This window comes from Thalassophryne amazonica, chromosome 23, assembly GCF_902500255.1.
Source record: "Thalassophryne amazonica chromosome 23, fThaAma1.1, whole genome shotgun sequence".
Taxonomy (NCBI): domain Eukaryota; kingdom Metazoa; phylum Chordata; class Actinopteri; order Batrachoidiformes; family Batrachoididae; genus Thalassophryne; species Thalassophryne amazonica.
In genome coordinates, this window is record NC_047125.1 from 7038206 (window position 1) to 7054752 (window position 16547).

The 16547-nt window shown below is 41.7% G+C and overlaps 1 protein-coding gene and 1 long non-coding RNA gene across 3 annotated transcripts in view; one reads left to right on the top strand and one right to left on the bottom strand.

The window, feature by feature from the left end:
• Positions 1 to 2830, top strand: part of htra3b (HtrA serine peptidase 3b) — a 53739-nt gene extending 50909 nt beyond the window's left edge. Inside the window, exons 8-10 of the mRNA XM_034164551.1 lie at positions 1460 to 1517; positions 2214 to 2309; positions 2404 to 2830. Coding sequence (XP_034020442.1) covers positions 1460 to 1517; positions 2214 to 2309; positions 2404 to 2572 — 323 coding nt within the window. The 3' untranslated portion in view covers positions 2573 to 2830. The remainder of the gene's footprint in view (positions 1 to 1459; positions 1518 to 2213; positions 2310 to 2403) is intronic.
• Positions 2671 to 7075, bottom strand: LOC117505031. 2 transcript variants are annotated; one of them, XR_004559007.1, is made up of 3 exons: positions 6435 to 7075; positions 2825 to 4594; positions 2705 to 2784 (listed from the first exon to the last, which is right to left on the bottom strand). It is a non-coding gene; the product is annotated as an uncharacterized LOC117505031 (long non-coding RNA). The 2 variants fall into 2 exon arrangements; XR_004559006.1 differs by having other exon boundaries at positions 2671 to 4594.
• Between the last annotated feature and the right edge of the window lie 9472 nt (positions 7076 to 16547).

The window sequence follows — 16547 nt, forward strand, 5'->3', positions numbered from 1 at the left end:
GCAAGAGCACACACCCTTGCAATCACCCTTATGACATTTGCAGTGCACTGTTTTCAGTACACTGGGTGGAGCTGGATCACCTGACATCCAGTCAAAGACAAGAGTGTCACCCTCAATCTTCCAACCATGACCATTAGGAGATGGAGCATTGATGTATGGCAGAAGGGACCTACGATGAATGGCTGCTTGATAGTTTGCCCTTTTCACATGGTGCAGCAGACAATCCTGGTTGGGAGGCAGCAACTGAGAATCTGATCTACATGTTAGCCGAAACAAATTATAGCTGGCAACATTCACATCTGAGCATTCCTTCTGGCCATACATTGCACAGACAAATCTCTCAGTGGTTGGCAGTACAGATTCTGAAGTCTGCCACTCTGTGCCCAACTCAGCAAACAAGGTTACAAAGTCATCTGACTTCAGGAGTATGTCAAGGGGTTTTACTTTGCCCTTTCCTTTGAAGGCACTAACGGAGTCACATCCAGTGAATATGTGGAAGCCAAGAATTGCTCTGCATTTTTCTTTCCCAAGGTTTTCAGCAAGCTTGGAGATACAGATGATTCGACGGTTATCTCCAGAACCAGTGAGGAAGAGCAAATCTAAACTAAGCCTAATTGGTACGATTAAAAAGGGCTAATTAAAAACTTCGTGGGAACTTTTTGAAAATTGCTTGAAAATGACATCTCTGAAATAAAAAAGAAATTAAGTTGCCCCTTAAGAGTCACCATGATGTGACAAGATACAGCTTTTGCCCCATGGCCTAGTAGAGACACTGCTTTGGTTATGGGCAGAGAAAGGAGCAGAACCTAAATAATTATGTTTTTGATTGTGGGAGGAAACCAGAGTCCCCAGAGGAAACCCACACAGACACGGGAAGAACATGCAAACTCCACACAGAAAGGGAGGGAAGCGACCCCACATTCTTCTTGCTGTGACGCATCAGTGCTAATCACTACTCCAGCATTCCACCAAAGATATGGAACACTTCACGACTTTGCGTGCTTAAATTTGGACTAAAATTGGTGGAATGATAATGAGGTCAGCTGAGGACAAAGTCATGTGATTTTTCTTATATACTGTACAGGAAGTACTGCAAATGCCTCTTTCAATGAACTGGTTCAAGACGGTTATGGTTACCATTAAACCTAAATATGAAGTCATATATAATCTATCTATTGGTCACTTTGACTTTGAAAGGTCAACCTCCAGACCATCACTGTCCAATTCATTTTGCAACCAGGATGGATGAAACTTGGTGGAAGGGTTATTTGTTTCCATTTTGGGCCGAATTGATCAAATATCAAGGTTGCACAGAACTGCATACTGTATCATGGTTTCACTGCAACTTAAAGAATCCATTTGCATGAAACACATACACTCTGAGATCCCATTGTAGTTTAAGAGTTTGTTTGATGTGAGTTTTTAAGAATATACAGTAAATAACTGGAGTGTCTTTCAGATGTGAGGTCAGTAAAGAAGCGCTTCATCGGAATAAGGATGCTGACCATAACACCAGCGTAAGTCCAATTGATTACACTGGGATGGAATGTCAGTCAGTGGGAAATAAAGTGGAGACAAAATGCCTTAAATAATGCCTTACTGCCCACTTCTAACATGTTTTTTTTGCTAAAGTTTAGGCGTCCCAGCAGAAGACTGCCCCTCCCTGATCATGGTTCTGCTGGAGGTTTCTTCCTGTTAAAAGGGAGTTTTTCCTTCCCACTGTCGCCAAGTGCTTGCTCACAGGGGGTCGTTTTGACCGTTGGGGTTTTTCCGTAATTATTGTATGGCTTTGCCTTACAATATAAAGCGCCTTGGGGCAACTGTTTGTTGTGATTTGGCGCTATATAAATAAAATTGATTTGATTTGGTCCTTGGCAAATACTTGTTTGAAGGTTCTTCTCAAGACACATTATGTGCCTTATGTAGAAGAATAGCAGAAGTTAAGTTCAGGTCGGTAGAGTAGAAGAACATTTTTCTTTCTTTGAATAGCCCTTTGAATTAACCATAAATATAGTTTTTTGAATGGAATCTGGTTGCATCAGTTCAAAAGACCTAAAAATTACAAAGGGTGTTCCTCAGGGTTTTGTTCTGAGTCCTATTCCATTCAGTTTACTGTATTGAAATGGAAATTAAATTCTGGTGATATGCCCTTATTCACAGTGAGGTCCTTGGAGTGTGTTGAACTTTATTTAAGGAAGTGTTCATATTTTCAGGTTGATCGACGAGCTCAAACAGCAAAACCCAGACTTCCCGAATGTCACAAGTGGGATTTACGTCCATGAGGTTGTTCCTAACTCACCTGCACAAAAGTATGTTTTTGTTAACTGTTAATCCAGTACTTATTAGGTTATATGTTCTATACCTGTCACCTAAAACGTTCTCTCTTCCTGCCATTATTGACAGAGGTGGCATCAAAGACGGTGACATTATCGTGAAGCTAAACGGCAAACCGCTGACAACGACAATGGACCTGCAGGGGGTGCTGCAGGAGGAGACAGCCCTCCTGCTGGAGGTCAGGAGAGACAACGACGACTTGCTGTTTCACATCGAGCCTGATGTGATCATGCAGTAACAAACATTAGAAGTACTGGTGCCTTCGTAAAGTGAGACAACATGAGGCCTAATTTCTGTTTACAAAAGCTGATGACAGAATACGGTGGCTCTGCTTTGTTGAACTGGTATTTTCTTCACGTGCACACATCATTATGCTGTAACGTACTGTAGTGAAGGACAATACTGGTAGATCGGCACAAATGACCAGATTTTACGCTGGTGGCACATTATCTTTGACTGGTCAGTGGCACATGGTGCAAAACACAAGAACCATTTTTTATCTACATTTTGGGAAATGTACATTACAGTATTTTAACCAACATTTCTGCTCTTCTGTTTACTTTAAACATAGTTTGCACCATTACATAGCTCAGAGGTTACTTCCCCTGCATGTGTTCAAACTCTTCTGGTTCCGCCCACTGTAGCTAACTAACTCGGTGTGCTCTAACAATCAAAAACGAGCAAACACCAGACTTGGCTCATCAGCTGTGCTTGCAGTAGGTACATGGAAACCATGCAAGGTAGGTGACCTCCAGGTTCAGGGTGACCCTCGGTATAGCTTATCGACTGTGGTATGAAATTGTGTATAGGGTCAATCCAGCTCAGTTCACCCAATGAATTCAACCTCACCCCGTCCAATTTCTATGAAATTGGGTATAAATGTAATTCATGGCCAGAAACGCCAGAATTTCATTTTTTGTCTTTCTCGGACCGATGGTTTTCAAGATATTGCAATTTAACTTTTTTGCAAAAAATGGCATGGTCGCCAAGTTTCAAATTGCTGTAACTCGGGAATCACTGGTTCGATTTTGAAAAACAAGGTATTTCTCTAAAGGAGAGACCACAAGGAATCTAAATCTTTGTTCGTGCATTTGGATATTTTTGACTTGGATGACCTTTTGAACCATATTTTGACCTTGAAATTGACAGTGTGGGACACGCCCAACCTCTTTGACACCATTATGAAAAATGTAGCCCTGTGTGTCAGCTACAACATATAAAAACATTGAAGGGGCTTTTCATTTTCATGCAAAACCATGGATGGTGAAAAAACTTGCATTTTCTATTCTGGTACAGATCATCCTGAAATCCACCAAAATGTATCCCTAAAAAGTATTTACCTCAATCCTTCCATCATATCATGAATGATCATGTCCACAGACCAATGGACACAGAGAAATCAGGAGGGTCACATTTCCCACAGGAAACCAAGGGTTGAAGATAAGGAGTTGGACTACCAATACATAGACAAGGGTTTGATTCCTGGTTGTGCTGTTTGTGCCCTTGGACAAGATATTTCATTCTTGGTTTCTCAGTCCACCCAGCTGTAAAGAGATTCCAGCCTCAGCTGAGGAAGTAACTTGAGATGGACTTGTATTATGCCCAAGGGGACTCCTTGATTCTCATGTTTCACACTACAAAATCTGGGGATAAGCATCGACACTAATGAGCCTCTGTATCTATATAGGGTTTTATGCTCACCTGCTCAGGCTGTAGGCCAATTGGCTTGTCAGTCAACAACCTCCACAAGGCCCACCCTTCAGCAGGTTGTATCCAGTGGCCGGCTCACTAGGCCTGACGCAGTCATGAGGAATCAAAATCACGCTCCTCTGGTCTTGCATCTTCACTCTAACCACTACATCACCACTTCGTAGGGAATTATATGGTTATTAAAATTTGTAGCTACAAATACAAAAGTACCCTGTTGACAGTGGAGTAATCAATCCTCGTCAGCAGAGTGGTTACTTATAAACTGAAAGCATTACAAACATGAAAGCGATCCCAACAATATACACTACCTTCTCATGAGTCTTGGTTATTCTTCTATTTCTTGCCTCTTTTTTTCTATTTTTCTCTTCAGAGGATCATGGATCATTGGAATGACTGCATGAAACGAGCGGTTACTTAGAGTCACAGTATGATGGATTGAGTAAACTGATTAGTGAGTGTAAGTAATAATTTATCCGGTGGCAAATGTCGCTCAATCCGTTGGTCTTCCGTGGATTTTGGGCTCTGATGGTCTGATGGGATCACATTTCCACTGGCGACACAAAGAGCCTCATTCAGCTGAGTGATTTTGTGATATCAAAACATTTATGAGCACTGGGGGGAGCTGGATTTGAGTGGGATTCACCAGTTTTTGAACACAAATGTGGCTATAATCTGGCTCTCTCTGGGATCATGACAATATACTTTTTCACTATGTTCATTCGCCGATAGTGTCATCTCCACTGTGCTGACATTCAGTGCGGCTGCAACGGCAAGGACAGCAAACAACCTTCTTCCACTGTGGTGCCTTCTTGCCAAGAGAATCCGCCGAGTGCACTCTGATGTCCAGATAAAAAGAAACAGCCATAGTCTTTTTCTTCAGTCTGATTTTGGCTAAATGAACAGCCGTGCTTATATGTTTCTGTGTTAGGAACTGTCCTCTCTCACCTCTTGCTGAATTCACAACCCATGCCGGAGCTTTGGCCATTCGGAAGCCCCAGTCTAAAGCATTGGACAATGACAGGATATGAATGCATGAGTATTGTAGAAGTAACAAGCAAGCAGAGGACAAAACTGAAAGCAAACAGGCAACCAGCAGGAAAGCTCTCCGTCTGATGTCCACTCAAACTTTTGAGCATGCCCAAAATTTTTCGCTTAACTGAAGGATTTGTAGACAAAAGATGGACATGAATGGATATCAGAATTTCATATATGTTAGTCATACATTTCCTTAATCCGTCATAATGTGACAAACACTTCAGGAAGACTCAAATGAGGTAAGGGAGCATCAGGTACAATTTCTCTGGGTATGATAGAGTGCACAGGTGCCTCACTTTTGAGGACGCCAGTGGCTGAAGAAGGCCAAGGGGACACCCATGTTTCATCTCCTGCATCAGATAGATGGTTACTTTCCATCGTCTAACTGGCTGGTTGCAATCCAGGACCCAGGCTTCTGTGATGTGGTGGATGCAGTGACACACGGCACAGTTTGTTTCTAGACCTGACCGGATCTTCTGTCTTTACACTTGTCTCTGGGAATTTGGCTTATTGAGGATTCTGGTGTTTACTGTCTTACAATATAATTGTGAGACCTGAAGACTTACCAGCGGCATCTTGATTCAGTTGCTTCAGTCACATACATTGAGTCTACTGCTGATATGACGTGGATTCCGTGCAGTCAATGCTTTGTTGTGCTATAAGGAGAAATAATTCCATCCTGCTGTAGGACGACTGTAGGATGTACAATTTAGGATTGAGTGATCAAACCCCACCTTCAAGCATACATCGTGACAGCTAGGGCGTATTCGGTATTAGCTCAATGGACTTTGTTGACAAACGAGGCCCTGTGGGATACAACTCAGACTTCCAAGATGTTGACCGAGGTTCAATTCTGGGTTTGTGCTTCAGGTTACCAATCTGTGTCCTTGGACGAGATATTTCATATGCATTGACCAAGTCCAGGTCAAATCATGTCTGGGAACATATGTCCATGTTGTTCATTGCCACTTCCACCACACTACAAACTGTCATGTGTCCTGAATAGCAACCACCCAGGTAGTAAACTAGTCCATCACCACCTCTTGAAAGTCTACTATGTGCCATAGCTAGTTGGCACATAGGTGACCCCTTGGTCTTCTTCAGGTGCTGGGATTTGCAAGGCGGTCTCAGGCTGTATCTCAATTCAGGGGCCGCATCCTTCAAAGGCTGCATTCGTCGACTGTAAGGGTCATAGTGGTGCAACTATGCTGAGTTCTCCTTGGAATGTGGCTGATGAATGCAGCCTATTCCACCAAAAACTAAGGATACAACAGATGTATCCTTTGTGGCTAAAACAGTCTCAAGAGTCATTGCACAATATTTTTCCCAACACAAAATGGTTGGTAAATATATACAAAGTAAAAAATAAAGGGCAATTTTAGACCTCATATGTACAATTAAAAATAGGTTTGTTTAGAGTCTCCACAGTGGGTCCAGCACAGAACTGCATTGAGATTTGGCAAAAGTTTTACAAGGAATGCCCTTCCTGATGCAACTCCAATTTAAGTAAAAATATAAATAAACAATCTTATGACCTCTCTGCTAGCTTGTCATGTGTACGTGATGGGACAAGCTAATGATGCGATCGCAAAATGCTCCATGAGTGAGACCATCTCATTTTAGAACGTTGAGTTCTGTCTCCACGGTCTTGGAAGGCCAGAACTTCATAGGACGCTGCCTTCGAAGACTCTCACCTGCTTCTCACACTATAGAATCCAGGGAAAAGCACCTGTCTGATGGACCTTAGGGGCCTATATAGGTCTTACTACTTAAAAAAAGATTACCTTCTCCACGCATTGCAGTCCAACATGATGGAATTTCATGACAAGTGTGTCGTCAGGATTTCACAGAAGCTGGGGAGTTGATGGTCTAAATGTTTGTGCTTGTGGCCGGAGGATCCTCAGTTCACTTCCCCGTCAGACAGGAAAATTACTAAGGTCCTTGTACAGCAGTTTGCTGACATCGGTGTGAGAATGGATGAATGTGAGGTGTTGTCGTAAAGTATCAATCAATCAATCAATCAACTTTTTTCTTATATAGCGCCAAATCACAACAAACAGTTGCCCCAAGGCGCTCCACATTGCAAGGCAAGGCCATACAATAATTATGAAAAACCCCAACGGTCAAAACGACCCCCTATGAGCAAGCACTTGGCCACAGTGGGAAGGAAAAACTCCCTTTTAACAGGAAGAAACCTCCAGCAGAACCAGGCTCAGGGAGGGGCAGTCTTCTGCTGAGACTGGTTGGGGCTGAGGGAAAGAACCAGGAAAAAGAGATCGATCACTAATGATTAAATGCAGAGTGATGCATACGGAGCAAAAAGAGAAAGAAACAGTGCATCATGGGAACCCCCCCACAGTCTACGTCTAAAGCAACATAACCAAGGGATGGTCCAGGGTCACCCGATCCAGCCCTAACTATAAGCCTTAGCGAAAAGGAAAGTTTTAAGCCTAATCTTAAAAGTAGAGAGGGTATCTGTCTCCCTGATCTGAATTGGGAGCTGGTTCCACAGGAGAGGAGCCTGAAAGCTGAAGGCTCTGCCTCCCATTCTACTCTTACAAACCCTAGGAACTACAAGTAAGCCCGCAGTCTGAGAGCGAAGCACTCTAATGGGGTAATATGGTACTACGAGGTCCCTAAGATAAGATGGGACCTGATTATTCAAAACCTTATAAGTAAGAAGAAGAATTTTAAATTCTATTCTAGCATTAACAGGAAGCCAATGAAGGGAGGCCAACACGGGTGAGATATGCTCTCTCCTGCTAGTCCCCGTCAGTACTCTAGCTGCAGCATTCTGAACCAACTGAAGGCTTTTTAGGGAACTTTTAGGACAACCTGATAATAATGAATTACAATAGTCCAGCCTAGAGGAAATAAATGCATGAATTAATTTTTCAGCATCACTCTGAGACAAGACCTTTCTGATTTTAGAGATATTGCGTAAATGCAAAAAGGCAGTCCTACATATTTGTTTAATATGCGCTTTGAATGACATATCCTGATCAAAAATAACTCCAAGATTTCTCACAGTATTACTAGAGATCAGGGAAATGCCATCCAGAGTAACGATCTGGTTAGACACCATGCTTCTAAGATTTGTGGGGCCAAGTACAATAACTTCAGTTTTATCTGAGTTTAAAAGCAGGAAATTAGAGGTCATCCATGTCTTTATGTCTGTAAGACAATCCTGCAGTTTAGCTAATTGGTGTGTATCCTCTGGCTTCATGGATAGATAAAGCTGGGTATCATCTGCGTAACAATGAAAATTTAAGCAATACCGTCTAATAATACTGCCCAAGGGAAGCATGTATAAAGTGAATAAAATTGGTCCTAGCACAGAACCTTGTGGAACTCCATAATTAACTTTAGTCTGTGAAGAAGATTCCCCATTTACATGAACAAACTGTAATCTATTAGACAAATATGATTCAAACCACCGCAGCGCAATGCCTTTAATACCTATGACATGCTCTAATCTCTGTAATAAAATTTTATGGTCAACAGTATCAAAAGCAGCACTGAGGTCCAACAGAACAAGCACAGAGATAAGTCCACTGTCCGAAGCCATAAGAAGATCATTTGTAACCTTCACTAATGCTGTTTCTGTACTATGATGAATTCTAAAACCTGACTGAAACTCTTCAAATAGACCATTCCTCTGCAGGTGATCAGTTAGCTGTTTTACAACTACCCTCTCAAGAATCTTTGAGAGAAAAGGAAGGTTGGAGATTGGCCTATAATTAGCTAAGATAGCTGGGTCAAGTGATGGCTTTTTAAGTAATGGTTTAATTACTGCCACCTTAAAGGCCTGTGGTACATAACCAACTAACAAAGATAGATTGATCATATTTAAGATTGAAGCATTAAATAATGGTAGGACTTCCTTGAGCAGCCTGGCAGGAATGGGGTCTAATAAGCATGTTGATGGTTTGGATGAAGTAACTAATGAAAATAACTCAGACAGAACAATCGGAGAGAAAGAGTCTAACCAAATACCGGCATCACTGAAAGCAGCCAAAGATAACGATACATCTTTGGGATGGTTATGAGTAATTTTTTCTCTAATAGTCAAAATTTTGTTAGCAAAGAAAGTCATGAAGTCATTACTAGTTAAAGTTAATGGAATACTCAGCTCAATAGAGCTCTGACTCTTTGTCAGCCTGGCTACAGTGCTGAAAAGAAACCTGGGGTTGTTCTTATTTTCTTCAATTAGTGATGAGTAGAAAGATGTCCTAGCTTCACGAAGGGCTTTCTTATAGAGCAACAAACTCTTTTTCCAGGCTAAGTGAAGATCTTCTAAATTAGTGAGACGCCATTTCCTCTCCAACTTACGGGTTATCTGCTTTAAGCTACGAGTTTGTGAGTTATACCACGGAGTCAGACACTTCTGATTTAAAGCTCTCTTTTTCAGAGGAGCTACAGCATCCAAAGTTGTCTTCAATGAGGATGTAAAACTATTGACAAGATACTCTAACTCCCTTACAGAGTTTAGGTAGCTACTCTGCTCTGTGTTGGTATATGACATTAGAGAACATAAAGAAGGAATCATATCCTTAAACCTAGTTACAGCGCTTTCTGAACGACTTCTAGTGTAATGAAACTTATTCCCCACTGCAGGGTAGTCCATCAGGGTAAATGTAAATGTTATTAAAAAATGATCAGACAAAAGGGAGTTTTCAGGGAATACTGTTAAGTCTTCTATTTCCATACCATAAGTCAGAACAAGATCTAAAATATGATTAAAGTGGTGGGTGGACTCATTTACTTTACTTTTTTTACTTTTAAAGTAGTTTGCCTGTCTGCAGCAGATGGAAAATCACTTTATAAATACAGTTTGTTTCCACTTTTCCTCATGTTATGTCATTGATGGATTTAAAGAAAATTGTGTCCCATCCTGCCGCTAATCTAGGGGCTCGTTTACGTCTGTGACAAGTAGCTAGTTCATCTGTCTATGATGGTTTGACATTACGTCGTCTGCTAGGAAGTAAATGTTTCATGTGGGTTATGACCTGTTACATCCTTCACTGCTGCATGAATGTGAATCAAATGTTTGCACGTGAGGCGTTAACGGACACAAATCACACGTCTCGCTACCACTAAATAAAGGTTTTACAAACATCTGACTGTTTCATCGCATGTCTCATCTCTGGTTTTTGTGGGAACCTGAAATAAATAAGTCAGGCATTGTCTCCCCACTTACAAATGTGGGTCAGGAGCAATGACTCATGGGACACTTTTTTATTTTGCAGGGAACAGTGACGGGCGGCTCAGTGGAGTCGTACAATACGGTTCTGTGTGGAAACGAGGCTGAGCTCACAGCCACTCAGAAACATTCCTGAGTGGAAACCACCCGTGGAACGCACAGACAAAACACAAAGGAAGCTCTTTTTATGCATCAACGCTAAAGTCACACAAACACAATCTGCTGTTTTGAACCCAACAAGAGTTCAACGACTGCTTCAGGGACTAATTGAAAATCTGAAATTTTGATTTATTTACTCACTTTCAATAAAACCCACTTAAACTGAGCGGTTTGTACTTCATATTATTTATGTGCAAGCACGTGGAGTGATGAGAAAATACAGAAATGCTATTTGATGAATCTCTTACACAGGTAAGTAGGTGGATTCGAACATCCCAGCCACTGGTATCACCTTGTAACTTGCAAAATTTAAAGACTAGAGGCCTCGTGTACAAAGTGCACGTACGTACGATCCGTCTCCACTCCAACGTTCAGATGTATCAAAAGTGAAATGACAGTGGAGATGTGCGGTGCGTCACGCAAAAACCCTAGCTGGCGTACGCACGTTTCTACAGCTATTGGAACACTGCTGACACGTAGAGGTGATGCTGGGAACCGTTAGTGTGAAAACAAGTCAACAAGAGTGATGTGCACATCAGAGACACATGAACAATCAACACACCTACGCGTTTATAATTATATGGGTGGACAAAGCACGCGCAAAGCGATGCGTAAAATGGCACTAACAAGGGCTACATTAGCGTTGTTAGCGGACCTTTCAAATGCAGAGCTGCCAACCGTCCTGCACTGGGCGGTATTTACCCCCGTGTCCTGCATGAGTGTATGTGGGACGTCCATTAGTCCCAAAAGACGAAAAGTCCCAAATGCCACAAAAACATTTGATTAGTTACTGCAAATTAATGAAGGCTAACTTGAAACACTGTTACAAAATGTTTCAAAACCTGTTGTTCTCAAGTGTATATAATAAGAAAGACAAGCTAAACCTGCTGGACTGTTTAAGAATGTGCACACATCAGGGTAAAGTCATTATGTGCACTAGCATACATGCTAGTTGTGGGTAATCACAACATCAGAATTTTGGCTCTCTGTTGGGACGGTTTACACAGAGACTGCTACCTGCTGCTTTGGACTTGAACTAACAGTCTTTTTCAAGACTTTTTTTTACCTTTTTACTTTTTTTAACTTTTTTACTGTGCTCCAACGCCTAAGGAAGACCTCTAACGGTCGAAACATCGCGACAGAGCACTTTTATCAGCTAACTTTCATTAGCGTTGGCAAGCTAACTAGCTTGCTAACGCTTTCGTTTTTATTTTTATTTTTTTATTTTATTTTAGCACCGTTGTCGTGCGTTCGCTGTTGTCGTGCGTTGCCTGTGCTGCTTCATGGCCTGTTTGGTGCCTTGATTGGGGCACTCCTTCTGCTGAATCACCTCTGGATTATTTGCACATTATTCACTTTGTGTGTTTTTAGGAATCCGCTAGCTTAGGCCAGCTACTAGCTCTTAGCCGGTTTAGCATAGCGGCTTCTCCTGTCTCTCCCGTACTTTTCTGCTCTGGGTGTGAAATGTTTAGTTATTCCTCGGCCTCCTTTAGCAGTAATGGTACTTGTAATAAGTGCAGCTTATTCGTAGCTTTGGAGGCCAGGCTGGGCGAATTGGAGGCTCGGCTCCGCACCGTGGAAAATTCTACAGCTGGCCAGGCCCCTGTAGTCGGTGCAGACCAAGGTAGCTTAGCCGCCGTTAGTTCCCCCCTGGCAGATCCCGTGCAGTCGGGAAAGCAGGCTGACTGGGTGACTGTGAGGAGGAAGCGTAACCCTAAACAGAAGCCCCGTGTACACCGTCAACCCGTTCACATTTCTAACCGTTTTTCCCCACTCAACGATACACTCGCCGAGGATCAAACTCTGGTTATTGGCGACTCTGTTTTGAGAAATGTGAAGTTAGCGACACCAGCAACCATTGTCAATTGTCTTCCGGGGCCAGAGCAGGCGACATCGAAGGACATTTGAAATTGCTGGCTAAGGCTAAGCGTAAATTTGGTAAGATTGTAATTCACGTCGGCAGTAATGACACTCGGTTATGCCAATCGGAGGTCACTAAAATTAACATTAAATCGGTGTGTAACTTTGCAAAAACAATGTCGGACTCTGTTGTTTTCTCTGGGCCCCTCCCCAATCAGACCAGGAGTGACATGTTTAGCCGCATGTTCTCCTTGAATTGCTGGCTGTCTGAGTGGTGTCCAAAAAATGAGGTGGGCTTCACTGATAATTGGCAAAGCTTCTGGGGAAAACCTGGTCTTGTTAGGAGAGACGGCATCCATCCCACTTTAGAGGGAGCAGCTCTCATTTCTAGAAATCTGGCCAATTTTTTTGGATCCTCCAAACTGTGACTGTCTAGCGTTGGGACCAGGAGGCAGAGCTGTGGTCTTATACACCTCTCTGCAGCTTCTCTCCCCCTGCCATCCCCTCATTACCCCATCCCCGTAGAGACGGTGTCTGCTCCCAGACCACCAATAACCAGCAAAAATCTATTCAAGCATAAAAATTCAAAAAGAAAAAATAATATAGCACCTTCAATTGCACCACAGACTAAAACAGTTAAATGTGGTCTATTAAACATTAGGTCTCTCTCTTCTAAGTCCCTGTTGGTAAATGATATAATAATTGATCAACGTATTGATTTATTCTGCCTAACAGAAACCTGGTTACAGCAGGATGAATATGTTAGTTTAAATGAGTCAACACCCCAGAGTCACACTAACTGTCAGAATGCTCGTAGCACGGGCCGGGGCGGAGGATTAGCAGCAATCTTCCATTCCAGCTTATTAATTAATCAAAAACCTAGACAGAGCTTTAATTCATTTGAAAGCTTGTCTCTTAGTCTTGTCCATCCAAATTGGAAGTCCCAAAAACCAGTTTTATTTGTTATTATCTATCGTCCACCTGGTCGTTACTGTGAGTTTCTCTGTGAATTTTCAGACCTTTTGTCTGACTTAGTGCTTAGCTCAGATAAGATAATTATAGTGGGCGATTTTAACATCCACACAGATGCTGAGAATGACAGCCTCAACACTGCATTTAATCTATTATTAGACTCTATCGGCTTTGCTCAAAAGTAAATGAGTCCACCCACCACTTTAATCATATTTTAGATCTTGTTCTGACTTATGGTATGGAAATAGAAGACTTAACAGTATTCCCTGAAAACTCCCTTCTGTCTGATCATTTTTTAATAACATTTACATTTACCCTGATGGACTACCCAGCAGTGGGGAATAAGTTTCATTACACTAGAAGTCTTTCAGAAAGCGCTGTAACTAGGTTTAAGGATATGATTCCTTCTTTATGTTCTCTAATGTCATATACCAACACAGTGCAGAGTAGCTACCTAAACTCTGTAAGGGAGTTAGAGTATCTCGTCAATAGTTTTACATCCTCATTGAAGACAACTTTGGATGCTGTAGCTCCTCTGAAAAAGAGAGCTTTAAATCAGAAGTGTCTGACTCCGTGGTATAACTCACAAACTCGTAGCTTAAAGCAGATAACCCGTAAGTTGGAGAGGAAATGGCGTCTCACTAATTTAGAAGATCTTCACTTAGCCTGGAAAAAGAGTTTGTTGCTCTATAAAAAAGCCCTCCGTAAAGCTAGGACATCTTTCTACTCATCACTAATTGAAGAAAATAAGAACAACCCCAGGTTTCTTTTCAGCACTGTAGCCAGGCTGACAAAGAGTCAGAGCTCTATTGAGCTGAGTATTCCATTAACTTTAACTAGTAATGACTTCATGACTTTCTTTGCTAACAAAATTTTGACTATTAGAGAAAAAATTACTCATAACCATCCCAAAGATGTATCGTTATCTTTGGCTGCTTTCAGTGATGCCGGTATTTGGTTAGACTCTTTCTCTCCGATTGTTCTGTCTGAGTTATTTTCATTAGTTACTTCCTCCAAACCATCAACATGTCTATTAGACCTCATTCCTGCCAGGCTGCTCAAGGAAGTCCTACCATTATTTAATGCTTTAATCTTAAATATGATCAATCTATCTTTGTTAGTTGGTTATGTACCACAGGCCTTTAAGGTGGCAGTAATTAAACCATTACTTAAAAAGCCATCACTTGACCCAGCTATCTTAGCTAATTATAGGCCAATCTCCAACCTTCCTTTTCTCTCAAAGATTCTTGAGAGGGTAGTTGTAAAACAGCTAACTGATCACTTGCAGAGGAATGGTCTATTTGAAGAGTTTCAGTCAGGTTTTAGAATTCATCATAGTACAGAAACAGCATTAGTGAAGGTTACAAATGATCTTCTTATGGCTTCGGACAGTGGACTTATCTCTGTGCTTGTTCTGTTGGACCTCAGTGCTGCTTTTGATACTGTTGACCATAAAATTTTATTACAGAGATTAGAGCATGTCATAGGTATTAAAGGCACTGCGCTGCGGTGGTTTGAATCATATTTGTCTAATAGATTACAGTTTGTTCATGTAAATGGGGAATCTTCTTCACAGACTAAAGTTAATTATGGAGTTCCACAAGGTTCTGTGCTAGGACCAATTTTATTCACTTTATACATGCTTCCCTTAGGCAGTATTATTAGACGGTATTGCTTAAATTTTCATTGTTACGCAGATGATACCCAGCTTTATCTATCCATGAAGCCAGAGGATACACACCAATTAGCTAAACTGCAGGATTGTCTTACAGACATAAAGACATGGATGACCTCTAATTTCCTGCTTTTAAACTCAGATAAAACTGAAGTTATTGTACTTGGCCCCACAAATCTTAGAAGCATGGTGTCTAACCAGATCGTTACTCTGGATGGCATTTCCCTGATCTCTAGTAATACTGTGAGAAATCTTGGAGTCATTTTTGATCAGGATATGTCATTCAAAGCGCATATTAAACAAATATGTAGGACTGCCTTTTTGCATTTACGCAATATCTCTAAAATTAGAAAGGTCTTGTCTCAGAGTGATGCTGAAAAACTAATTCATGCATTTATTTCCTCTAGGCTGGACTATTGTAATTCATTATTATCAGGTTGTCCTAAAAGTTCCCTAAAAAGCCTTCAGTTGGTTCAGAATGCTGCAGCTAGAGTACTGACGGGGACTAGCAGGAGAGAGCATATCTCACCCGTGTTGGCCTCTCTTCATTGGCTTCCTGTTAATTCTAGAATAGAATTTAAAATTCTTCTTCTTACTTATAAGGTTTTGAATAATCAGGTCCCATCTTATCTTAGGGACCTCATAGTACCATATCACCCCAATAGAGCGCTTCGCTCTCAGACTGCAGGCTTACTTGTAGTTCCTAGGGTTTGTAAGAGTAGAATGGGAGGCAGAGCCTTCAGCTTTCAGGCTCCTCTCCTGTGGAACCAGCTCCCAATTCAGATCAGGGAGACAGATACCCTCTCTACTTTTAAGATTAGGCTTAAAACTTTCCTTTTCGCTAAGGCTTATAGTTAGGGCTGGATCGGGTGACCCTGGACCATCCCTTGGTTATGCTGCTTTAGACGTAGACTGTGGGGGGGTTCCCATGATGCACTGTTTCTTTCTCGTTTTGCTCCGTATGCATCACTCTGCATTTAATCATTAGTGATCGATCTCTGCCCCCCTTCTCGGCATGTCTTTTTCCTGGTTCTTTCCCTCATCCCCAACCAGTCTCAGCAGAAGACTGCCCCTCCCTGAGCCTGGTTCTGCTGGAGGTTTCTTCCTGTTAAAAGGGAGTTTTTCTTTCCCACTGTGGCCAAGTGCTTGCTCATAGGGGGTCGTTTTGACCGTTGGGGTTTTTCATAATTATTGTATGGCCTTGCCTTACAATATGGAGCGCCTTGGGGCAACTGTTTGTTGTGATTTGGCGCTATATAAAAAAAAAAGTTGATTGGTTGATTGATAATCACAGAGGCACAGAGAGCTGCATGGAGAGCAGTGATTAAATGAAAATGATGGCGGTCACTGTTGAAATTAACAGTAACAAGTGCTACTGTTACTGGAATCATGGTAACTCAACTCCTTTTGTGTAAGTGTTCCATGATGGAAACACAAAATGGCTGATGCACATCCAAAATGTCCTTGTAACTATCTGATCTTAACCTAACTGCCTTTCAAAATGGCTGACGCACAAAATGTCCTTGTATTTGGTAAAACTATCAGACCCTTTTACAGCTGTCTAATTGATAAAACCATATGATATTTTAGTATATATAA